We start from the raw sequence: 26,853 nt of genomic DNA on the forward strand, positions 1-26,853 counted from the left end.
ATTAGCGCTAGATTAGTAGAATGGCTTTGAAAGAATCGGGTATACCATCAATATGAGAAATAGGTATGCTGACATTATCAACATCTTGTTTAAATAAGTTGATCTGAAGAATGCTTGCTTCTTGAACAAAGTCAGCTGCTTTATCTGTATACGGATAAGGGTTGGTTACCACTTTGACCAAGACCTAGAAAAGGGAACAAGTATTTATTACAAGTGCTTAAACACAGGATTAATAGAAAATAATGCATTTGAAGTCAGTGTAGTATAGAGAATAAATTCTTTAATCCTCTAAAGGAGAAATAGGATGTTTTTTCTGTACCAAAAAAAAATAAAATCCCCCATTTTTTAAAGATATTGCAGTAGTATTATGTGTTGGATGTAAAACCAACTGATGCATGTAACTCAGCTGAATGAAAATACAAAGAAAGCAGTCAGCTTTCAGAAACCCATATTTATATGAACTTTATTCTTCAAATAGATTCTGCAATGCATACTGCAGATTTTTTTTTGGCAGAAGTTTATATCAACCAAAATAATTCCCTGAAAATCTTTTGAAAGATTCTACAGCCCAATATATTTTTATTATCAGAACACAATTTAACCCAGAAAGGCAACACTGATAAACCAAATTGGATTGTGGCATTTTAAGGTCTAAATGCCCATATATCACTTCATGAGGTTTTGATTCTTTTTTCACTGCAATTACTAAACTATAATTAGATATAAGTTCATACATTATACTAACTATAAGTAAGTAGCTTGGTTACACTTTACTGAACTGAGCCAATTTAAATCAAATCACACTGAATATATTTAATAAGTCATGGTAAAAACAAAGGGGGGTTAAGTGTGATTTGTGAACTGAGCTGTAATAGCCCTACATATGCAAACTCATTTCATGTTCTGATAATCCTAAGTCTTAATTAAATATATTACAGCAATAAAGACGAAGTGTATATTATTACTGCTATTATTATTTCCCACTCTTCCTTTTACATATATTATTCTTGAATATTTGGGGTATCTTTGAAGATGGCAATTTATTTTTAGTCATCTTTAATCATTAATTAGGTCTAGAAGAAAAAATGAGCAGATTATTTATTATTCCTTAGTAAAAGGCAAAAGATTTATAAGATCTGAAGAGAAGTCAGAGTACTATTATTCTTAATCAGTGAGCTGTTTGAGAAGTAATCGTTCAGGGCTGTATTATGTCTTTCCTGCATGTCAAATTTAATTACTGCTTTCACAAGAGGGAGGAAGTAATACGTACATCAAAAATGTCATTGGGAGAATGAAGTCAAGGTTTACATAACGTGCCATTCTTTCCAATGTCCTTTGCTAACTTTACCACATAAAGCAACATCATATGGATAGCAAAAGAGAGCTCACACTTCTGTCCCTTAATATGTAAATCTCTAATAAAGCCTTTGTTTATCTCATTTTCTTTGTACCATTTTCCCAGACTACAAAATGTCATTCAAAATTTTTGAAAAATTTTGCTTTTACTAATAATATTCTTGGCATTGTTAAACTGATTAATTAGCATATTGTTTACCCTTTCCAAAAACTGAATCACGATTTCCTGTTTGGCTTCAATTGTATTATCCAAATGACTGAGCCACAATTCAAGTTCCTTCCCAGTGTACTCAAATACTCCACTGTCATGCAAAACCTATTAAGAAAACAAGTATTATACATACATTTTAACTGCTATTTCTGTAGAGCAACTTTTTACAGACTGCTAACAAAAGCTGATGGCAGATTAGTCATTTACCATGACCTTTTCCATAAAAGTCTGCTATGCTTTGCTAAAAACAAATTTATTGTACTGTAATACAGATTCTATTAAAGAAGTGTGAAAGCCTTCTGCTTCTCTTCTTTCAGCATTTTACATTACCTATATCATTTCAGAAAATTAATTTTTAAAACAGTTTCTACAGTGTTTGTACCAGTAATTAATGCAAACTGCAACTGCAATCTCTAAGATAGATGCAAAAGCAATGTTAATGACCAACAATCTTAAACATATATAGCTTTCACACATGCATCTCTATTAGAGGATTGTATGTGCAATCGGGTTCCGCACAAGCATTTCTTCAGCCCAGTTCAATATCAACAGCATGCAGACTGTTACTTGTTTATAGCAAAGCAGCTGTTGCATGTTAAGCAAGCAATGTTTACTTTTCATTTATAATAGATAGCAAAATGAGTCATCTGAATGTTTATAAGGACTTAGCTCCTATCTTTAGCATCTAGTTTTCAGATGGCAGACAGTGGGAAATAATTACTATCTCCCCTCCACATCCAGAGACTGCTGAAAAGAAAACCTCAAATTCCCAAAGGTTCACCACAAATGCATCTTCCAGTTTTAGTTCAGTCCTACAGAACATTCTGTATATTACTCCATGCTCTGATCCAACAGCTGTGCAAATGTTAAATGTTAAATGCAGGTTTGCTAATCAGTCTCACTGCCACTATACAATTGAAACAACTCTTGGCAAGCTAAAGAAGGCATTCATAGTTTGCCACTTTCAGTCTATGCAAACAATGGCTCCTGAAAGATGGCATGCCAGCATTGTACAGGAAACAAAAGTTGGCATCCGTGGAGCCAGCAGGGTGGAAGCTTCCCACATTATTTAATTTTTTTTGACTCACTTGCTGAAAGAAACCCATTAAGAAATAAACTTGTCCCTATTATGGATAGAACAATTGATAGGAGAGCGTATTACAAAATGGAGGATGCTCACTAAAATGTAAACGTAAGGGTTGCATGTGCTGATACGTACTAAAGAGAGGTATAGTTTATAAAAGCAAATATTTTGTTAAATGGATATGATGAATGCAGAATAAAGAAACTTGAAGACGTCCTTGTTGAAGTTATTCTGAAAATTTTTTACTTGCTTAAATGCATAAATAACTGGTTTCACATATCAAACTAAGTTATCATCTAATTTATATGTTTTTTGTAACATGTGAACCTAAAATAAGATTTAATATAAGGTATACATCTAGCCACTATTGATCATTCAGCAAACCACAGTTAAAATAAGCTATAGATTTGCCTGATATTTGAACCCAGTCAGTAACTATATACTGCTCCAACGGTTATGGACTCTGGTTGGGAACAATAAAAGTAACAAACTAATTCTTTGCCAAAAATAGTTGAATTAAAAAATAGTTAAATTGAAAAAGTAAAGGCAAAGCCTTTTCTTTTAAACAGTCCCAACAATATGTCATTTTTGTTATACTGAGACTGCAAACATTTATCAATTTAATTAGTAAGTTAACAGTCCAAAATATCCTAGTAAGTTCCATGGAGTTCACCGGAATTTAGTTGGGTACAGGGCCACAATATCTCAGCTGAATTTAAAAAAGACTTTGACTTGTCATGTTTGTGATATTTATTTATTTTTCACACTTTTTAATTGCCCATCTCCCTCAGATGGTTTTTAGCTCTACTGCTTCCTTTCTTAAGGCTGCAATCCTAAGCATATATTAAAAAAGGGCTACCATTTAATTAAGTGAAGTTTATTTCTGAATAAACATGCAAGACACTAAAAACATAAAATATAGCCTTCATATTCAAACAAATAGTAGCTTCTATTAAGAACTTATCTCATATTTCTTTCAATATAATCAAGAAGCCCTATACTGCAAAGTTACTTAAAAATGTCTTCTAAACTACTGAAATTAAGAAATGAACAAATCAAGGTAACATTTAAAAACTATTCTTTTGGGGGGGGAATTTAAAAGCCAATTGTGAGACTAGAAAGGGAGAAGAAATACAACATCCTTCATAATTGAACTTGCAATAAAAAATGTTTTTGAATTAGTGAGCAGTTTCACAAGTACTCAGTGTTCTGGACCAGAAGATGAGAACTTGCAGAAAGCAAGTCTGCTTTTACACTCAGCTTATTAAGAAGATACACTAAAAGCAGCAATAATTACAACAGGTAAGATATGAAAAGGTTTTTGAGGGGAACTTTTTTTAAAACAAGTTTCCCTCAAAAACCTTTTCATGTCTTATCTGTTGTTGTAATTATTGCTGCTTTTAGCATATCTTCATGATAAGCTGACTGGAAAATCAGACTTGCTGAACTGAAAAAGCAAATTTTCCTCAAAAACCTTTTCATGTCTTATCTGTTTCTTGAAGTGTTTCTTTAAAACTCCAGTTTATTTGTTAATGGTCTGTCATTTCAGTTCTAATAAAAGTTCAGCTCACAATAAGTAAAAGCATCTAGCAAACCATGGCTTATTGTGACTAAACTGAGTGGCTGATTCTGAAATGGGAGACCATCAATAAAATCCATTTCTATGGGTAAGAGTTGGAAAATGTTGCCAAAATAAACATATGGAATTGTCCAGTTGTTGTCCAAGACTGACTCAAAAGCAAGAAGGAAAAAAAAGATAATTTTTAAAAGTGTTAAGGGACTGTCTTCTGGGAACAGTAGATTCAAATAGCAAGGGGTACGTTCTTCAGAAAATAAAAAGGGAGTTGCTTCTATTGCTAACTTCTAAATTCAACCTTCTAAAGCAGCATTTCACAATCCAGGGCTTTACAAGTACTTCTACAGATGATGCCAGTTATACTGCAATGCATGTGGAAGGTACCTAGTCAAGAAAGACTTATCAGGTTCTATGGCAGGATCTCTACTTTTCACTAGGCAAATAATAACTCACCTTAAAAATCAATTTCTTGGTTGCTGTTTTGAGCTGTGAATGGGGGCTGGTTACAAACATTTTCATCAGGAGGTAAAATACAGATCTTTCACCAAAAACCTTCTCAGCTGCATCCTAAAAGAACACATTTGCATTGGTTATAGTCGAATTATTCTAGGTCTCATCTCAGAAACATAAAGCCCAGTAATGAAGCCTGCAAGTCTTGGTGTACTCAAGTACTGTTTTTGCAATAATCTTCCAACAATGAAATTAACACCCTTCTTTGTTTTATATCCTGAGTAGTAAATAGTATGTTCTTCTGACTGAAAAATGCTCACCAATCCATTTCAATTTGTTGATGCCTAAGTTGTCAATGTGTAGTTTGTTCATTTCATCTTCTACTATGTTGAGTTTTCCCGTGTTCATGCTTTTTATGTTCCATGTTCCCAGCTTCAAAGGTTTTTTTTTCCCTACATAGCAATATCACTGCTGCCCTATATAGAGATTCCTGCTTGCTTTAGATTTTACCAAGGAGCAAATCCTCCTCTTATGTATTGTAAACAGAAAGTTAAACAACACACAAATCTCTTTTCAAAATGATGTTTATGCAGCATTACAGAGATGGCAGAGACATAGAAGGTCAGCACAGCAAAGGGGACAGCTTACGGCTGGTGATGAATACAGAAACAGACATAAATCTAAACATCTTATATATCACTCTTACCTGTACTCTGAACCAGGAAAACTTATTTGCAGGCAGCTCAAGAGCCAGTTTGAGAATATTATAATGCAGAACAGGAGGAATTTTCTGTTGCACTCCTTTTTCAGTAAAAATACCTATGATTTGAAAAGTGTACTGTTGCTGATTGAAGTTAAGACAAAGATAAAATAACCAAACCAAACCAAATAAAAAAAGCCAAATAGCATTACACATTAAGATATTTGTGTAGCAAGATGGGCAGCATATATATTTAATAAATAAAATATTTTAGCATCACAACACTGTTATCTATCTATCTATCTATCTATCTATCTATCTATCTATCTATCTATCCATCCATCCATCCATCCATCCATCCATCCATCCATCCATCCATCCATCCATCCATCCTCTATTTCACATTTATTTACCCATACTATAGTATGACTATAGTATTATTTATTCTTCTTGTTATCTTTACTCCCCCTCTTATTGTTGTTAGTTTTTGTTCTTTTTGTTATCATTGTTGTTGTTGTTGTTGTTTTGCTTTGCATCTACCCTGAGAGCTTCTGCATTGGAGACAAATTCCTTGTGTGTCTAATCGCACTTGGCCAAATAAAGTATTCAATTCAATTCAATAAAGTATTCAATTTCTAGGAGTGCCTGACTTCAAAAAGATTGTGGGTGACTTATATATTTAAACAGGGAGAGTATCAAAAAATACATCACAAACAAGACATCACAAACACAATATTAAAAAAGACGTCAGTAGCCCAGACAAACAATAAACACGTACTCTTCCCTATTACACCCAGCCTAAAGGAGCTTGACAACCACCCTAATTGAAGACCTACAGGAACAGTCAGGTTTTCAAAGCTGTTTAAAATTGCTGTGGAGATGGTATTCCAAGATCCCAGTCTCTCACTCTTATTACAGTTGAATTTGAACCTGTTTCTCACCCAGCAGCCTCCAGGTGGTGGAACAAAACCTGTAATCAGTGTACCATAACTGAACCCCAACAGAGTATCTCGCTCAGCAGCTTCATGTGTAGAGGGGACAACCTTAAAACCCTGAGACACCCCATAAAGTAGGGGTTTGGATTTTATTTTTTCTCGTCTTCTACCAATTATCAATTGGAACTGGCTGTAGAAAAAGGAGAACCACCACAATTCCATGTCTCCTACTACCAATTTCTGTCCTCAGTCCAGAAGGATACCATAATCAATTATACTGAAAGTTACCAAGGCATCAAGGAGAGTCAGGATAGTTATACCTCTCTCATCTCAGCTTTGCATTCCCAATGCAATCAATGGCATCCTAGTGCTGTGTTTCAGCCTAAAGCATGATTGAAGGGTTTTACATTCTATATCCCCCTGTCCATTACAATACTGATGTGAATATGAATTTTAAAAGTTTGGGAAAATGAAAGGTCTTCATCTGGAACTGAAATCACTAAATCTAAGATTTCCTGGGGAGAAGAATCTAAAGTTTTAGGGCACCAAACTCAAGAATTCAATCAACATTTTTAATGCTCATCTGCATCTTTCAACTGTCCCTATCTTTAAATTATATTAACAGTTGCAATTTTAATCTGATAGCTCCAACAGATTCTCCAGACTTTTCAGCAACCTCCTAAACCTCAGTCTCCAGTAATAGATAATAATGTAATGGCTCAGGTTCAAGCTATCACAGCTCAGCTGCAGACCACGACAACACAACCATCAGAACAAAAGCATGATTTCCAAATACCAGAACCAAAAACATCTTTTGATAAGAGTATTTTTCTTTTACTTGAAAAGGAATTACCCAAATATCTTGTTCCAGGAGAAATCCATGTCAAACTGTAGTTTAGTGCCATGAGAACAAGCCTGAAGGCATCTCCTTGCATTCCCTCCTTTCATATGCATGCAAAAATTCCATCTTCCATTTCTGTCTTTTGGTAAACCATAATGTTGGGATATCTATGGAGTCTTACAGCTTTTTAGAGTGTCTGGCTATATATAAAATTGTTGCTCTTTGTGAAACAATAATACAGTCCTATGGTTCATTTTTTTTAAAAAGTGAGTCTTATTGCATTAATTGCATTAATTTCAGATGTGCATATAGCAGTCATGATGCAGATAAGCCATTGATACTCTTTAATATTTGAGGTGATACAAGCCATGATTTAGCTCCGATTAGGACTTTATCTGACCTTTGACCTAGATAACATTACTGTTCTTAAAATTGTTGAAATGTCTGGAAAAAGTAGAAGAGAGAATTAAAGCTAGTTCTGGCAGGTTTAATGGCTAGGTTAGATTTTAAACAATTAGTAATACTTAATTGAATTTCCAGTTTCAACTAAACTATTAATTTCAGCTTTGTTCTTCTAATATTAATGGACCATTTTCTAAGGTTGAGGAGGCAAGGAGAAAAGACTGTAGTACAACTGGGTTTTATGGGGCCAACCAAGGTATAGTTTGAGGATAGAGGCTGCTTCCTTAATCATACATTTGGAAAGTACTTACAAAAACTTACATCATCAGTAACATGTTTAGTTTACTGTTCTATTATTATAGAAGAAAATAGAATTGGCTCAATGTAATATGTTTCAGAAGCTGTTGGATCACTTTGACTATGATGATGAACCAGAAGCAGTAGAAGATACAAAAAAAGAAGAGGCCACACCTTCTCCTTCACTCTCTCAACCAACATTGTATGTTTTGTTTTGTTTTGACAACCATAAACAGATTTTAACATCAAGGGGATAATATAGAAATCTAAAGTTCATAGGTGATTTGCATCACTTTTTGGAATGTATTATTAGTGCTTTATACTATAATGTTTTGGTATGTAATTATCAGTTTGTTGAAAAATTGTTCCATTCCAGTTAAATATTTATACTCTTTATACTCTTTTAACTGAAATCTTAATTTTGACCAAAAACATGACAGATGCTAAAAAGCAAAATGGAAATTATAGTTAATATGGACCGGGGAATATGGAGTCAATTGAAAACTGTTCTCATGGGAAGGGAACATTGATGTTCTTTTGAACCAGCTATACAAAATATTGCATTATTGAAATCCTGTTGAATTTTTTTTTTATACCTTAGTGGATTTCCAGGTGAAGGCTTACAACCACCAGTTTATCCTCAGCTTCCAAATATAGATCAGTTTCAGCAGAGAATGCTGGGAATGCAACAGGATGCAATGCTTCACCAGGTAATGGAAACATTTCCATTAGATTAATTCTTATTTTTTCAAAATATCTATCTATCTATCTGTCCGTCCGTCCATCCATCCATCCATCCATCCATCCATCCATCCTTATATAGCGGCCCATCTAATGCAGTAGCGTAAGTACCGCATATTCATCTTGCAGGTTGCTAAAGTGCTAGACAAAACCCTCTTTTATAAATATTATTTTCAGTGTATTCTTTAGCCCATTTAGCCAGAGCATACTTAACATTACCTTTTATTAATTTGCTAAAATCAAAGTTGCTCTGTGCTACTAAGTGAGGAACAACTTGTTGATAAAGGCATATAACTTGAAGTAAAACAGCTTTCAGAAGAGTGATTTCTACATCATCCAAGCCTAGAAAAATCACAGATTGACAGATATTAAAAAAAAGAAAGAGATGCCATAAAATAAAATCCCACTTTATGATTTCAGTGATTTTTTTTTCTCTGAACATAGTACAATCTGAAAAATAGTGGCCACCAATATATGTAATTTAAAAAAGAATCAACTAACAGCATATCTAGGAAATTAAAATGATACTTCTAACAGTTTAATCCTGGCTCTTTTGGTGTTTGGAATGAACTCTACTCCCTCTTCTGGATCAGTAATCATTGCCAGCATTGTTATAGCAGTGTTTGGTGAAATCTTTTTTACAAAAGTATTGAGGCATTAAGACTTTTATGTCTAAATGAGAAGAAAAATAACACTAGCATGACTGTTTTTCTGCCAAGTCGGAATATGCAAAATGAAGAACTGTTAAGGAATATATTTCTTAAGAAACAAATGATACTTGCTTTGTACTAAATAATATGGTTTGCTATTTATTGACTTTGCATGGTTTATCAACATAGCCCCTGTGGAGTTATAAGCCATGGTTTATTAAATAGTCAATTCTATGAATCCATAAAATAGTAGTTCAATAGTGCTTTACACTATCCAGGAATTAGTGTGCAGTGTAAAGTAGGACATTAAGTTGCCTTCTGCTTGCCTTTTATAGAAAACTTCCTTAGTTGCCTTGCTGCAAGAATCTCTTCATTCAGAATTATGCACAGACTGAACTGTTAACAGTCTGTAAAACAAGGGTTTCAGAGAGGATATCTAATAATTTTATCCGATACTATTAAAATATAACTTTCACATTAAATGGAGCTTGTCGAAGATCAACTACGGGCCACCATGAATTATCAGTTTTTTTCAGTCGCTGGGTTAAAAGAACAAATCTGTAAGTACATAAAATGACCAAAGTTTCCTTACCGTGCTCTTTGTTAGTTTCATTTGTTTCCTCCATATAAGAAGCAGCTTCTGTTCCTCCCTCTTTCTGTCCCTCCTGAGCCTTACCTTGCTTCAGAAAGGACTGCCAGACGGCGATTATGTTAGTCATATCTGGTAAAAGCTAGATTTTAAAGATTATGTTGTACAAAGCAGAAGTAGAGGAGAAAAATCAGAAATCTGCATTTATGCAAAAATTTGCAGGTTATTATCTGTTTTGAATATATTAACAAAGATTATTTTTTTCCTATAAATTACTTTAATGTGTTATGATTTTTCTCCTATTCAAATTTGATTTCTTCTATTTAATTTCTTACTTGCCTGCTCTTACATTCATTCTACTGTAGCTCCCAAACAATAGCTAAAGCTTGAAGAATGGACATTTGTAGCCAGGGGATATAATGGATTCATTCATATGTGACAATTATTATACATACTTATGACAGATTTGGGACACAAGGACATATATATGTCATTAGTGTGGCAATCATCAAGGAGTACTGCAGATGCCACTAGGATAAGGGAGTCATAAAAGGGGAAACTGTACAAAGAAGAGGGAGTCAAGCTATTCTCCAAGGCGCCTGAAGGCAGGACGAGAAGCAACGGGTGGAAACTGATCAAGGAGAGAAGCAACTTAGAACTAAGGAGAAACTTCCTGACAGTTAGAACAATTAGCCAGTGGAACAACCTGCCTCCAGAAGCGGTGAATGCTCCAACACTGGAAGTTTTTAAGAAGAGACTGGACAGCCATTTGTCTGAAATGGTGTAGGGTTCCTGCCTGAGCAGGGGGTTGGACTCGATGACCTCCAAGGTTCCTTCCAACTTTTTTTATTATTATTATTATTATTATTATTATTATTATTATTATTATTATTATTATTAATATTATTATTGTCTGTTGCCCCATATTTCAGATGGCTAATTAAGAAAATGTTATTTTGCCTTGTTTACATTATTTGAAGAACTATACTTTAAAACTCGGCACTAATATAAACATGGGATTAAATTTGTGAAACATTTTTAAATATTGTTAAAACAAAAGAACGTTTACAGCTTCTTCCAAATCAATAATTAATATATAGGGCAATATACACCTAATGAGTTACCTCTAGATATTTATATCCACAGCTGCCAGAAAAAAAGGAGAAAGAATCAAGATAGAAGCATTTCTTGTTCATCAAACTGCAGGTCAAGCCTGTTTTTCATTTTTTAAAAGACTGTACCTTACTAAGCACTTCCTGGTATTGCTGAACAAATTCCTTCATGATTAGTGGAGTATAGATTTCTGACTTCTCCCATATCTTCTCATTTTGACAATAGTCTATATTTTTCTGTGCTCTTTTCAGAATAGTTGTTATAAGTGAAAAGATAGTATGCTTCACCGTTTTACTGGCTATCTAAAATTAAAACATGGAAACAATTACTTAGCTTTACCTTCATCTTGCACAATTTAACAATTTCTCTAAAGTTAACTAGTAACAACCTACAGAAACGAAGGGGAAGCAAGTCAACTATAAGTATAGGCGAGAGGAAAGAGAAAAAAAAAAGGATGCATCAAATAAATTTGAATAAAAAAAAAGAGATATAAACCCAAACTGTCTCTTTAAATAAAAAGACTTTTAAAAGTAGCATGCTCAGTCTGTTTTGACATAGGGCCTCTCTTAGGGAAATCAGTTATTACGATCCACCACCAATATGATCCAATGAAATGTTGCAATGAATTGCTGTTTAAAATTAACAGAAGATGCAAAGCAAGGAACTGGAGCCATGGGCTAAATTCGTACACTGTGCTATACCATAATGCAGTTTGTTTATGGCGTTGCTGCAATATTTGAATCAGATGGCTTATTCAATAAATCAGGTTTTAAAAGTCCTGATGCAATACGTTTGTAAAAATAATAATGGTGGGATATAAATAAAAAACAAATAAACAAAGCACGATAGGGAAAATACTGAATGAAAAAATTCATACTAACCTAAAAGCATCCATGTTCTTACACCCACAATTCTTAAGTTAAAGTGAAAATAGACTTGGGAAGAAATGGATACTATGTTGTAGACACAGATACCAAGATAATAAAAGTTTACAAAATAACAATGCTGCGGGGAGAGTATAAATTTAGTTACAAACAGAAATTGAAATGATTTACCTGTTAAATGTACCAGTAGTTCTCTGGCAATAAATGTATTTTTTAAAAACCAAGTCTGTTTTCACCTTGTTTCAAGAATTTCAGATACCACACTAGCCCATTTTATCTTGCATGCAGATTAGGCAAACAATGTGGTCTCAAGCTGCCCAAAGATCTGTATGAATCAGGATGCCCTTATTATACACAGCACTTACTGCTTTTCAGTAATGTAGCAATATACAGTGCAGGCTTCAAAAATTATTCAGAAGCCTGGACGAATGTAAAATGAGGCAATGCTTTAATGAGTCAACTTATTAAAACAGTGGTATCTTTTCAGGCTCATTTACAAACTTGCAAAAATATACAATGAACAAACAGACAAAAATCTGCATATGCCTTCTCTGACCACCCTGAAGGAGAAAGGGGGAGAATATCAGCCTGAGAACTGCATGGCTTGGTTTTCATGATGCATTTTTTTTCTTTGTTTTTCAAAATATACTGTTAGTACAGTAAGAGAGGGAAAGTAGGAGAGAAGAGAACGATCACACTTAAGAGTGTAGCATCATCAAAGCTGACACCAGCCAGAGCACAGAAGTAGTGCAAGATCAGAAGATATGGATACACTTGGCCCATGGAATCGCCAAGAGTTGAACACAACTGAATGGAAAACATCATCATCATCATCATCATCATCATCATCATGTGGACTAAATACTTACATTTAAGCCTTGGGTGAACATGACTTTGTTGCACACTGCAGGTACTGTAGTCACTTTCACCATAGAAAGCAATTTAGGAAGTGGAATAAACTCAGTGGTTTTAAAAGCATTGGAAATGTCTGGCTGAGCCTCATAGATCTGAAATTAAAAACACAAAGCACGAATATACAAATAAACGTATAATACAGATACACAAAGCCAAGCGATGCAATGACGGCTGTAGTCAATTCAGCTGGATTCATGATGATCTAAATGCCCAATTGCAGATAAAAAGAAAAAAAAATGTAGAACTGGAAAAACTGGCAAAAGAGGTCATTACTGAAGCAGGAAAACGCTTACTAGTTTGAAGCTAATTAGGGAAGCGCACTGCTTCAAGTACAGCATTTGAAGTCCGTGTTTGCAGATCTTGCTGAAAAAACAATATTCAGCAAGATCTGCAAACATGGAATTCAAATGCTATACTTCCCTTGCACTAAAAACCAACCTAGGCCTACATGCCAGAGCTAAAGTAATCATCAGCAAAAATAGGCCTCAGCATTGCAGAACGCACATTGCCATTGTAATATGCCAAAACAGTACTGTATATTGCTGGTTTTTCTACTTGATATGTTGGAAGTTTATAGCAATAGCATTTATGCTTATAAACTGCCCCATAGCGCTTTACAACACTCTCTGGGCAGTTTACAATGTCAGTATATTGCCCTCCAAAACCTGGGTCCTCCTTTTACCCAGGGATGGAAGGATGGAAGGCTGAGTCCAACCTTTATGGAAGGCTTTTACTGTGTTTTAGTGATTTTTGTCGTAAGGCACTTTTGTCTGGGCCAGACAAATTTGTGATTTGATTAAAAAAAAAATCTCTCAATATGCTGCATATATATGTACTGCATATATACTGCACCTTCAGATGATCAGCAGTGAGCAGCAGCATAAAAGACAAGATAAAAAGAACAAACTCCTACAACCCCTCAATGCTTTTTAGGCATACTATAAATAAATTGTGGGGGAGGGGGCAGGGGAGAGGGATTACAGATATGAATCCTTTTCTATTAACTGTACTCTCACTTGATTTTTAAGATTTTAGTTATATCACTAGCTGTACCCAGCAACGCGTTGCTGTGGCTCAGTCTGGTTAGCGTGTGTTGCTTTAACGTCCAACAGATGGCGCTGTTTTTCAAAAAAAGCATGTTTTTACCTGTCACAGGTGTGACATCTATATAATAGTAGGTATATAAAAACACGCGCGTATTCGAATGCAACGTTGTGTCAAAATTTCAAAGCAATCGGTGAAGAACTTTCAGAGATTTAAGATTTTGAACAAACGAACATTTACATTTTTATTTATATAGAAGATTGTCACCTTTTGAAGTAAGAGAGACCTCTGTTAATGATCTTTCCCCAAACATCGTCCCTCACCTTTTATCACACTTTCCTATGTCTGTCCCTCACAAACCACATTCCCATAAAATTATAGCAACCAAAATCCACCAAGCTGGTAGGATACGCAATGGAAGGCTGATCTAATAACTTTCAGGCTGACTACATTTTCCACAAATAACTAGTGATATGTAGCACCAAATAACATACCAGCTAACTAATCTTTAGTTCAAAGGCTTACCAGTAATTCAACCTATAGAGGGGATCTGGTACAGTAATATTCAATAAACACAGGGAAAGATAATCATATATTGGCCTACTATATTTAATCATCTCTCCTAAGTTAATAGTGCACTCCTAAAGGACTGTGAGCAGATTACAGCAATTAAGCACTGAAAACATGCAAGAATACATTTAGCTGCCCACATATTACAATCCCACTTCCTGTTTATTGTTCTGGTTCTTTTCATTTCAAACTTCTGAAATGAATGAACTTCAATGCAATCTTCTCTATAGGACTGTGTTCTTAGTTCTCATTCCGTTTGATGAAAACAGTGTGCTTTTGAAACGTATTCAAAGAAAAGAGAATCTGCATGACTTTTTCATGGATTAAATGAGGCATTTTTGTAATTAAGTTAAAAGGCTGCCAAAAGGGGTTTTGTCTGTCACTATAAGTGTCATCTTTCCAGCTGTTGTATCTCGCTTCCCATACTTTGATTAAATCCCAAGAGAAAATATCACGAGGGAGTCATTCCATTGGGAAGTTTCAGCAGTCAGGGAAGCATCTGCAAGATGGGAAACAACAGTGATGGTCTCCACTTCCTTCAACAATTAAAGTTTAAAAACACCACAGAAAGAAATTATGCAACTGTTGGCATAGCGTGGCTTATCCATGCATTACTGGTAGCTAGGCGGGATTATTATAATAGACTGTACAAGGACTCACTTTTAAAGTTAATTTGTAAAACTCAGCAGATGCTGTACTATATTTGAGGGGGCTCACTTATTAAATCACATGAAGCCTATATTATATCAATTGCATTGGTATTTCCAAGCCTAACTGATATTTTAATAGGCTGAATACATGATTACTAGATACGACTATACTGATTTGATCAGAGGTATGAATGGCACTGAGTTGGAGACCCCTCTTCTTTCCTCTTCAAAAATAAACAAAAGCTAAATAAGTATGTTTGCAATCTATTGGATTTACTGTGATTTACTCCGGGGGAGAGGAGAAACATCACTGAATTCACTGATCATTTTTTCCAGGCAGAAATTTCAACACCTAGATTATAAATAATCCCCAAAAGTTAGGAAATATAGATCTTTTTACATTTGCATTGTGATCACAATGTTAATTTGCATATTTGAAACCAATACAAGCTTACAATCCACCTCTGCACTGTTTCTTTCTTAGATTTTTATCCCGCCTTTATTACTTGTATAAGTAACTCCAGGTGGTAAACATACCTAATGCTTCTTCTTCCTCCTATTTTCCCTCAACAACAACCCTGTGAGGTTAGACTGAAACAGAGTGATTCAAAGTTGATTTGAAGTGATTCAAATTAAGGTACATTTGTTTCAATGTAGCCTTTCTCTCTGACCCTGTCCGCATAAATAATACAATATTTTTATAATTCTCACCTGTGAGAGCTGCAGTCATATAAAATCTGCAGATCAGATAAAAACTGCAGATATTATTTAGAAGAGGGGTGAGAAAAGGAGATTTTACAGGTTGAGATTTTGTCATAATAAATTATACTGTATCAAAGTAATGTGATATTTCTGAATTACATTGCCCTCAATTATTTGATGTAAATGTATGCAGGATAGAGAGCCAGTTTGGTCTAGTGGTTTAAGGCGCTGGCCTAGAAACCAGGACACTGGAATTCTAGTCCTGCCTTGGTCATTAAAGCTGGCTGGGTGATTTTGGCCTAGTCACTGTCTCTCATCCCAACTCAAGTTATTTACTCACAGTGTGTAAAATCTTGAGAGAAGCACAAGAGAGCCTTCAGGTCTGATTACTTTGCCATTTATCCATCCTTCCGCAACCCCTTAATTAAAATGAATTTCTTTCTGACTTTCCATCAAATGTAACAAGGCAAATATAGTCATGTTGACACAGAGACACTTCAATAACTGTCATTATAACAAGAGAAATGTTGATAAGGGTCATTTTCATGTACTAAATACATACTTTTCAGGTAGTTCTTACCTTTCTCAGCAATTTCATGTTGTCTAGCCATGCAGATTTTAGTCTCGGAACAAAAGAATACTGGGATTCCTTAAAGTATCTGTTCAGTAAATCTGGGCATACTTTGAAAATGTTCACCATAAGATCAGCAACCATCTCATCTTCTACAGCAGTCTTTAGACTCAGAAGAAAGCGCAGCAGAATCAAATTACCTCCTCTAACAAAACAATAGTTTGAAAGAAGCATCACTTCGATAGAATATAATAGTATGCAACCAACAATCATTGATCAGAATCTATGTTTCAAGTGCTATCAGTGGGCAGGAGTTATTTTAACTTAGCCTTTCTCATCCATTTTGGATGATGGCAAGATGGAGAACATTATAAAAAATATATATGGGGGGGGGCTGAACTTATTCAATGAAATATTTTATTTTTGTTTCTTTTTGGAGTCAGATTCACCCATTTCACGTACTGCTTTTCAAACTTTTGCCTAACAAGAAATAAAAAAAAATTAACTGCAGTGTATAAAAATGACTATAACTTTGCAATATTTCAACAGGTCAGCTACATATAATAGCAGATGATCAATCGTGCCAAACCAGAAGGAACCCTAGGTAACTAAAATTCTATTGTCAAACGCTGTGAACGGCATTCAACAAACCTCTATACTCACAAAATATTTTGAACTTTGGAATGAAAACAGAATATATTTAGAACATAATTTTGTTAGCCCTTTTATCCGAGATATGCTCTTATAAAATCTCTTAATAATACTTCAATTATTTATGCTATCATGTGACAGTTCCAATTTACATGAAGACATGCAGATTAATTAACTAAATGCTATTGGTTTAATGTGCAGACTTCAGACACTGCCCACTGTAAAATAAGAAGTTGCCAGAAAGATGCAGAAAAGGAAAAGGAAAAAGGGTCTAGCCAGATTTAATGCTTAAAAGCTGTGGATTGCTGAAGACTATATGACCAAAACCAGTTGAAGTTTTGCTTCTAGACTAGACCAAGATAAAAGTCTTGCTCTGTTCCCTCCCTTGCTCAGTTAAATTAGCACAAGATAGAATAGTCAACACTCTACCATTCACAAAAGAGGAGGCAACACTGAAGAAAATACTTCAACGATTTAGCTCCAGCCTAAATAAAACTGCAAAATATAATCGGACTTTTAACGCTGAACAACTGAATGCTTTACCTGCCAGACGTGCCAAGGCTTGGATCATAAAAGTTAATGCCATGTTTCAGAGAACAACAAAGGTTCATTAAAAATTTGTGAACCAGTTCTCTCACTAAAAGCTTTCCTGGTTCTCCACACTCTTGGGAAGCCTGCATAAAATTAACAAATTGAAGAAAAACAGTCAGCTTACCATGTTTGCTTATTCAGTATTTTCAGAGCACAAAGTAGAAGATCTCAGATTCCACTCTTACATGTTTCTAATGCTTCCCCAATCTGGCTGGGTAATTCTGGGTGTGCAATTTCAACATACCTGAAGGCAGCCATACTATGTCAGTCTAGCGTAGATTCGGCCTAGGCGTATAAGGCTGGCTGCTCACGCTGGAGCGTTGAAACTGGATACCATTTCCTCAAAAATAGCCCAGATTGCTATTCCTAATATGGCAAAATATTTTCTATCTTAGTGGGCAAACTATGGGCTTGGTATGGCTTTTCACTTTTCTCCTTGAGTGGTGGCATGTAACAACATGTTTTTGTACATCTTGAACAGTATTTAGATATAAGAAAAAGATGGAGAGAAGATTATTATACCTTGACATCTACTGTGCTGACATCAGTAATTCCATTCCAGCGATAGAGTGAAGCAATGTGGTTCAGTATTTCTGAGGTAAAAAAGTGTACCTTCTGGGTCTTACTGATATCTTTGTTGAGAACCACCTACAAATAACACAACATATTAACACAATCATTCAAAAATTCTTAAGCCGGGTCATAAGTGTGCTGTTATATCTATGGAAACTGTCAAAAGGATCATAAGCAATTCTAATGCCACTGTTGCATTCATTTGCAACTTTAATTTTTTGTTTACATATAAACATAAGCTACTTTAAAGCATAAGCAAACCAAGCAAAAAGCTCTACCCCAGAAATGCTGATAAGTTCTTAAGTACAGCAAAATAAAATGGTAATCAGAGATTGTCTGAAAAACCACAATGGAGATATTTCAACAATCAAAGAACATATAAAAAACAAAGCTGTTTGCAGAATATACCTTAGTTTCCAATGTTGAAAGCAGAAGGTTAATTGTGGAAATTCTATCTTCTTTTAACCCTGTTCTAATAATATCTGGAATGAAATCTAAAAAACATTTAAAAAGAATAACATTAAGGCTGAAATACAGAAAATATTTTAATTGAATCAATTCCACAGTTATATAAGAATATATTATGTTGACAACATAAACCAAACTTAGAAGATTCAAAAACAGTGAACATATAACACAGCAAAAAAAAAGTTAATGTTGTGAAATAATTCCATAGTGTCTTACAGAAATATTTATGATTCTTGGGCAAGTGCTTGCTTAGCCCTTAGCACACTCTCTGGTTAAAGGAATTCTATTATTTTTTTATTAAATGGCATCAGTGCTTTACCCTGAATCTCAAGCTTATCACTTTAATAACAACAGAGGCTTTCCAAAGTTTTTCAATTATATGCCTCAAAAACTAAATGGTTTTTGTTTTGGCTGGAAAACAAAACAAGAACACATGGAAACAAGCAATGATTGTTCAAAACCTTGGTCTAGACATCATGAAACCCATTATATATATATACTTCCCACATCATTCATACAACAAATATACTTGTAAAATACCTTTTAACTCCAGAACCTGCACAAGGATTGAGTGGTCGCCAGCAATTAAAAAGGAAACGGCGTATTGAATGTATGCTGTACGGATATCAGGCTTACCCTAAACAAATATTAAAAGATGTTCAGTATATATGAGAAGCCTAACATCCATTAGATTACAATGGCTTAAAAATGGATCCTACATAAATGTTTGCAGACCTAAGCATATCTATTGCACATTTTATAAAGTAAAGTCCCTTAACTTTGTTGTTTTGTACTTACCAGGATCTTACATCTGTATGATCTAAAATCATGGTCTTAGCAGTGAGCCATAATAGTTTAGATAGGTAAACGTTTCTACTATTTTGGTTGCCTATTATGCTTTTTTGACTATTATACTTGCATAAAACTCAAATAACACAACTCCCAAGAATCACATGTATTAAATCAACCTTCTCTAGTTACCTGTCATTCAAATATGTTAGACTGCAATACTCATAACCTTCAATCAAGATGGCCAAAGTTTGGGGACACCCAATTTAGAACAAAATTTTGCCTGCATATAGAAAACTAGCATATCAAAAATCTAATTAAGCTTTTTTTCTAAAAGTGATAGCTTTTTTCAGCAGTATTTTACTTCAAATGTGTGCTTCTCCAGACAAGCATTGCATTTTTCAGAAATCTGTTGTGTACTTTTTCTCAAAATCTGAATGTACAGACTGAATTTACATATGTCCATTGATTTGTTGTGAATTTACATATGTCCATCATGACTTTGCTTCGTTATCTTTTTATTTTAAAAGGCTTTTATATGAACTAGGGTCCCTGCATTAAAAAAGAAAAAATAAATTGTAGCTGCCAATTTTTTTTAAACAAGGAGGCTATTTTGTACAAATGCTATATGAATGTACTAAATTATGTGGAGGACGACAAGTTCCTTTTATATGAGCTGCATATGGTTTACTATGATTTTTTTTAAAAATAAACAGTATTAGTCTCATCAATAAAAATAAGAGCTTTTCTTTTAACTCCAGTTTTACTTTGAAAATAAAAGGAAAAAGCATAAGCCATCAGTTAACCCTCATGACTGACTTTTTGCTTTCTTACCTTATAGTCTCTCTTCTTCACTAAATTAGGTAAAAATTTATTATTGAAATCAAAGTGGCTATAGACATCTCTTGCAGCATCTGGTCCCTGTGTCACCATTGCTGATAGCAAAGTTAGACACAGACGAGACAGTCTGTAAAGAGAGACAGTCAGAACAGGGAGAAGTGTTTAAGCAAAGTATAGGCAAAGAAATGAATGAAAAATTAAAAAGTGAGGACGCCTTTGAAATGAAAGTGTTTGTTCATTTTAGTTAGCAAAGGAAGCAGATCTCCAGTATCACATAGTCAATCTAAACACAAGTACTTTAATTTATTGTGCAATAAAGTTTTAATCTTCTCATGCTGCTAATAAGACCATAAGTCGAAATAAGCATTACAATTCAAAATTTTGTAGAGCCATAAAAAAAATTCTACATCATTTTTGGCCACAAAAATTTCAAGGGAGCTTAATCACAGCAAACTGGATCTCTGTTACTTTATATGTATAAATGTAGGCATATACTAACTACAAAAAGCCATAAAAATATTTCCTTATACAGAGTTCATGCTGTATATGATGGAAATGCATTGGTCAGTTATATGCCCAGATTAAATAATAACATAGGAGAGTGATATCTCTCCAACAACTTTGCTGAAGTTAATATTCACTTACTAGGTAAATGAACTTGTATATTTATCTTCTATATTTAAAATATGCCCCAAATATTTTAACAGTATGGATGGATGCATGGATGGATGGATGGATGGATGGATGGAATGAAGGTATCTTAACTTTTCCTAAAGCTTTCATAGTAGATCAAACAGATTTGATAAAAGCTCTTCAGGGCTGAAATTTGAAAAAGCCCAGTACTTTATGGAACAGCACCCATAATTGCCACATTCAACAATCCTGTCAGATTTTTTTTTCTTTTTTTCATGAATATAGTGCTGCCTCGCAAATGTGTGTGGCGTGTGTAGATGCGTGTATTTGTGTATGTGTGTGTGAGAGAGAGAGAGAGAGATTGTAAAAAAGTAAGTAAAGATTTATGAATGAACATTGTAGTCTAAATATTTTTCTGATTAAAACTCATTAAATTCTGATTTCAAAACAGACCCTACCATATGAAAATGACAAGGCAGAACACAGCAGATTTTTGGAGTAACACTATTTGCAGTTCTACAAACGCTGCACCATCTGGGTTTTATAATTTCAGGAAAAATAATTTGAGACCAGATGAACATTGGAAATATGAAACTATATATTTAAATGTATTCTTTAATCTAGTTTTTTTAATTTATGGAGAATAAAGCAATTATCAATGTACCACAGAGCAAAATAAAGGAGTTTACGTACAAATAAAATGTAATAGAGAAACACAAGGGAGTTAAAAAATATTATTCTAGTCTCCAAGTTCAACACAGGATTACAATATAGAATGTAACCACAGTTTTTCTATGAGGTAGTTTTAAATCAGTATTAAAGAGTGTTTTGTTATTTCTGGTAACAGAGCATAAACACAGTACTGAGCAATGAAAATTTTATTCCACTTGTGGTTCTAAACAAAGGTTTGTTTTAAACAAGGAACTTACCTATGAGTTTCAGCATATAAGGCAGCATAAATTAATTTCATGTAACTGTTAATTAACTTCTTTACTATATTCATCCCCACAACACGAAAATGAGACAGATCACTTGCTGTCCGCAGCAAAATGTTTTCTAGAGCTTGAAAAATGAGCAGCATCTGCAAAATTTCAAACATCCCAACATACTGTCTTTTTAAAATACAAATGGAACTGAGCACTCTAAACAAAGTTTATGCCAACAGAAAGAAAGCTTTGCAGTGTTCTTGCAAAAACCCTCTGCTGCTAAATTAAATTATACCCAGACAAGGCTTTGGATTGCAACAACATGATCCTAATGAACATTTCCGCATGGTCAAAGCTTTAGTTACTAATTACTATTATGTTTTTGTTTAAAAGGCATATGGGAAACCTATGTGCCTATTTTGTTTAATTCTATCAACTCTTTAAATATCTTATCAAATAGGGATAGTGTAAAATCTCCAATTGAAGTGAACTTGAGGACAGCCTGATGAACAGTCAACCTAATCCTCATTTTTAAAGGGAATCCTTCTAAGATGGTTTTTTAGCATTAGAAAAAAGTATGGAAAGTGTTTGTCCAGTCAGTGGACAGGATGACCACTTGTTCTACACTTGTATCACTTCAGCTTCAGATCAAGCTGTTTATCCTTTAAATACTTTATGTGTGATTATGACTATTTTTTCCCTCTTATGCACAGGTGTCAAACTCGCTGCGTCATGTGACGTGTCACGACATATCGTGACTTTTTCGCATTGCTGGAGCTGGGATAGGCATGGCCTCTGCATGATGCAACCGGCCCATGGGCTGGCAGTTGGACACCTCTGCTCTTATGGATCAAATGACCCAGTAGAAAAAAAGTTTTGTGTTCCTGGTCTAGAACATAAAGGATAGTCGTATCTTTTATATTACAAAAAGGATGCCGATAGAATACTCACAGGACAAATACTCATCCTTGGCAACTTCTTTGCCATACATGAAGAACTCTGCTACCTCATTTAGAACACACATTTATATTTAGTCAATATCTACTTTAGGTCCAGTCCAGTACCAAAAGTATAATATCCCATCTCTAATCCAAAGGTATACTGCTATTTACAACACTTTATTGCAAGGACAGGAATATGGGACAAGCCTAACCAACATGGCCAATGGGAATTACAGTCCAACAAGACTTGGCTGCATTGCCCATCTCTGAATTAAAGTATCTCTGCATGAGCATCCCAGCACTGTAGGAAACAGCTAGGAAATTCATTATTCTACAACATTGCCCAAGAGTTTTAGAAAGGATTGCGCAGAATAAATTACTACAATCTTATACTTATTCAGAAACAAGATTCACTAAGGGTTTACTCCCTAGCAAGTGTAAGAGTGCCAAGACACTTTTAAATGAATAATCACAAATGGCATACAGCAGAATTAAGTGTTCATTCTTAATAGCATAAAGACAATACCTAAGAGGAGCCTGTGACAGCTCTCATCAATTGAAACACTGACCTCACTTTCAGGACGCCTTTCACCATCCAGAAGTTTAAAAATTTCTACACATTCAATAGAAACTTTTATGTATCCTTCCACTACATCATACTGCTCATTTGATGGTAGTAATTTAGCTTTGGCTATGAACGTTTCCAAACCTGGAACAAAACATACATTTGATTCTTCTTTCAAATCATGCTGGACATGTTATTCTTTACTTCACACAAACTCTAATTGGCATGCCTAATAGGCATTTCGATTTTATTTGAATAGCAATTTGCATTTCAAACTCCCAAAGTATTAACTGCCTCATTTTTCCATAGCAGAGCTGGAAAGTGAATTTACTTTCTTTCTTTATTGCTATCAATATTTTACCAATATAGCTTTTAGGAAACAAGTTGTGAAAAAAAGACCCTCAAATGGAGAGGTTGACAAAATAAATGCAACAGTAGGAACAAAAGAGGAAAAGTTGGCAATTTGTATTAAAATAATGTAGGAGCATGCTACGATACCAATGATGGCAGCTGAAAAATCTATCACAGCTACAGAGTAATTAACTATATCTATTGAAGACTGCCTGCCTTCCAATAAATGTAACCTTCCCGCCCCCCACACGCTTCCTTTTATAATTCCTTTTATCAATTGTAACTCGCAATGGCAGCTGTCTATATACGAAGAATTCATTAATCCTTTTCCTCGGGACGGAAGGAGACAGAATCCATTTTAAGTTTGCCTCTTCCTCCCGGACACCACGTTGTTGTCCGAGACGCATTTGTTACAGGCAACTTAATCTGCATTAACTATTAAACTACTGTTCGCATGTTTAGCAATATGCAGCTGTGGCGACCGCGCAGCTCTTTGCCGCCGCGGAGAGATCCACTCGACTGAATCCGACCCGCACGCGGGTCCCATGAGAGCGGCGTGGCTGGCTGGCTGCCTGACCTTTCATCGCAGTGCTGGAGTCGCGGAGGAGGAATTTGAACTGGGCGCCGGTAAATTCCGCGGCCTCGGTGCCGCGAACCCGCTTGGCCGGGGGCGGGTCCTGCCGCTTGGCCGAGGTCGAGCTTTTGCGCTTGGTGGCCATATCCAGAAGCAATCGCGGTTTGCCGCGACACCCGGCGGAACGAAGAGAAGCCGGGCTCACCCTGGCGGGGGTTGCCCGTCTCGGCCGGAAGTGGTCCGGTTCACTTATTCTCCCCCCATCCGCGAAATTACAACAGACGGGTTCCTAAAGCAGGCAGTCAGTCAGTCAGTCAGTCTGAGCTCTGTGGGGCAGTGGCGGAGGCCAGGGTCCGCCTCGTTGCCCAGAGGAGCAAAAGAAGACGTGATTCATTGCGGTTTCAATATGTAAGATTAAATGTTCGCAAGCTGATTTTTTTTCTACTTCTGCACCCATTAAGTCAAACCTGTATGTCTAAGAAAAAAACTACTTTTAGTTCCGTTGGACTTTTAAATGAACAAACAAGTTATATGCTAGTTCAGTGTTTCTCAACCTTGACAATTTTAAGGCATGTGGACTTCAACTCCCAGAATTCCACAGCCAGCATTGCTGGCTGTGGAATTCTGGGAGTTGAAGTCCACATGCCTTAAAATTGTCAAGGTTGAGAAACACTGTGCTAGTTATACTGGGAGGGAATCAAATATCTTCATTTAAAACAATATTCTCAGCGGTTAGGGTTGGCTGGTTGGGAATCCTGGGAATTGAAGTCCACACATCTTAAAGTTGACAAACTGAAAATAACGCTAAAGTGTAATCAAGTACAGACAAATTCAGAGTTCAGAATTATCTATTTATAATGGCTATCTGAAAAACCTAAAAAATAAGTTCCAGATACTTACCCCATTGTACTGAAGTAACTATATACTGTATAATAGTACAAATTCACATATTGATAGGTTTCATGTGATGTGCATTCTGACATAAGGCAATGGTCAAACCTAATGGTTAACTCTTACTGCACAGATTAATGGTTTTTATCACATTTATTTTATGAAACAATATGTAACTGAAATATTTCTATCAGTAATATTCCAAGCTTATTTATCTCAGTAAATGGATTCACTTTTATTAGAATAATTCAATCTTACGTTTAATGTCTCACTGATTTAAGTGGCACTACTATTCTTTGTTTGGCACAACACATTGTGAGAAATGCAGGTAGTCCTCAACTTATGAACATAATTGAGCCCAAAATTTCTGTTGCTAAGCAAGACAGTTGTTAAGCAAATTTTGCCCCATTTTTATGACCTTTCTTGCCATTATTAAATGAATTACTGCAGTTAAGTTAGTATCACAGTTGTTAAGTGAATCTGGCTTCCCTGTTGATTGCTTGGCAAAAGGTCACAAAAAATTATCACATGGCCCTGGGACACTGCAACCGTCATAAATATGAGCCAGTTGCCAAGCATCTGAATTTTGATCATGTGACCACAGGGAGATGGTTGGCATACAAACTAAGAAAACAGACAGAAAAGAAGATGAAAACCAAGCTTCAAGAGGGGAATAAGACTTACATGGATAACAAAAACATTTCAACACTTTTTTGGAATTATTATACTAATTTATTTAAAGAACAAGGAATCTCTTTAGATACTATGGAGGAATATATAACAACTAAAAATCTTCCTAAACTATCAGAAAACTACAAGCAAATTTTGAACAGTTCAATAACAACTTTTGAAATAATAGAAGCAATTAAAAGAGCTAAAACAGGGAAAGCCCCAGGATCAGATGGCCTATCGAGTGGATTCTATAAAATTTTCAAAGATGAAGGACTTAATGAATTCTATTTTACAGGGGAACCCTATTCCAGACTCTTGGAAAGATGCCTACATTTCTTTAATACCCAAGATGGGCTGGATTTAACTTCTGTGAAGAACTACAGGCCAATATCTTTATTAAGGACTACAAACTCTTTACATCTATCTTAGCTGAAAGACTTAAAAATTTTTTACAGGATTATATACATGAAGACCAATGTGGCTTCTTGCCTAAAAGACAACTAAAATATAATGTAAGAGTAATTTGGAATATAATTGAATTTTTACAACAACATAGCAACAAACTGGTTGCATTAATCCAGACATGTCAAACTCGCGACATCATGTGACATCGCGCAACGTATCGGGACCGTTTTGCCATTGCTGACAATGGGGTGGGCGCGGCTTCTGCATGGCACATCTGGCCCACTGGCCGGCAGTTTGACACCCCTGCATTAATCTTTCTGGATGCAAAAAGAGCTTTTGACAATTTGAACTGGGTCGTTATGTTTAAAGTAGTAGAAAAGATGGGTTTTGGATTGGACTTTATACAGGGTCTGAAGTCCATCTATACCAGGGGTGTTAAACTGCTGGCCCGCGGGCCGGTTTCATCATACCGAAGCCGTGCCCACCCCATTGTCATCAATGCAAAAAGAGTCGCGACATGTCACATCATGTGATGTGGCGGGTTTTACACCCATGATCTATACACTACATAAAGCTCAAATCATGGTGAATGGAGACTTTACAAAACCATGTGATTTCCAGAAGGGAACAAGACAGGTGTCCTTTATAGTCTATTATTTAGTCTAGTGTTGGAACTGTTAAGTAGACATATTAGACATAATA

General features: G+C 35.2%; 1 protein-coding gene across 1 annotated transcript in view; it reads right to left on the reverse strand.

Moving 5' to 3' along the window:
- Window positions 1–24,332, reverse strand: part of URB1 (URB1 ribosome biogenesis homolog) — a 54,439-nt gene extending 30,107 nt beyond the window's left edge. Inside the window, exons 1-17 of the mRNA XM_029284772.1 lie at window positions 24,187–24,332; window positions 23,263–23,402; window positions 21,756–21,907; window positions 20,188–20,320; window positions 19,105–19,201; window positions 18,505–18,590; window positions 18,046–18,171; window positions 17,476–17,606; window positions 16,291–16,486; window positions 12,699–12,836; window positions 11,074–11,247; window positions 9,836–9,974; window positions 8,813–8,935; window positions 5,384–5,496; window positions 4,681–4,794; window positions 1,556–1,672; window positions 46–184 (exon numbers count right to left, since the gene is read on the reverse strand). Coding sequence (XP_029140605.1) covers window positions 46–184; window positions 1,556–1,672; window positions 4,681–4,794; window positions 5,384–5,496; window positions 8,813–8,935; window positions 9,836–9,974; window positions 11,074–11,247; window positions 12,699–12,836; window positions 16,291–16,486; window positions 17,476–17,606; window positions 18,046–18,171; window positions 18,505–18,590; window positions 19,105–19,201; window positions 20,188–20,320; window positions 21,756–21,907; window positions 23,263–23,402; window positions 24,187–24,328 — 2,260 coding nt within the window. The 5' untranslated portion in view covers window positions 24,329–24,332. The remainder of the gene's footprint in view (window positions 1–45; window positions 185–1,555; window positions 1,673–4,680; window positions 4,795–5,383; window positions 5,497–8,812; window positions 8,936–9,835; window positions 9,975–11,073; window positions 11,248–12,698; window positions 12,837–16,290; window positions 16,487–17,475; window positions 17,607–18,045; window positions 18,172–18,504; window positions 18,591–19,104; window positions 19,202–20,187; window positions 20,321–21,755; window positions 21,908–23,262; window positions 23,403–24,186) is intronic.
- Window positions 24,333–26,853: the final 2,521 nt, after the last annotated feature.

The sequence above is a fragment of the Protobothrops mucrosquamatus genome, unplaced genomic scaffold, assembly GCF_001527695.2.
Source record: "Protobothrops mucrosquamatus isolate PMUCROS unplaced genomic scaffold, P.Mucros_1.0 scaffold_149, whole genome shotgun sequence".
Classification (NCBI taxonomy): domain Eukaryota; kingdom Metazoa; phylum Chordata; class Lepidosauria; order Squamata; family Viperidae; genus Protobothrops; species Protobothrops mucrosquamatus.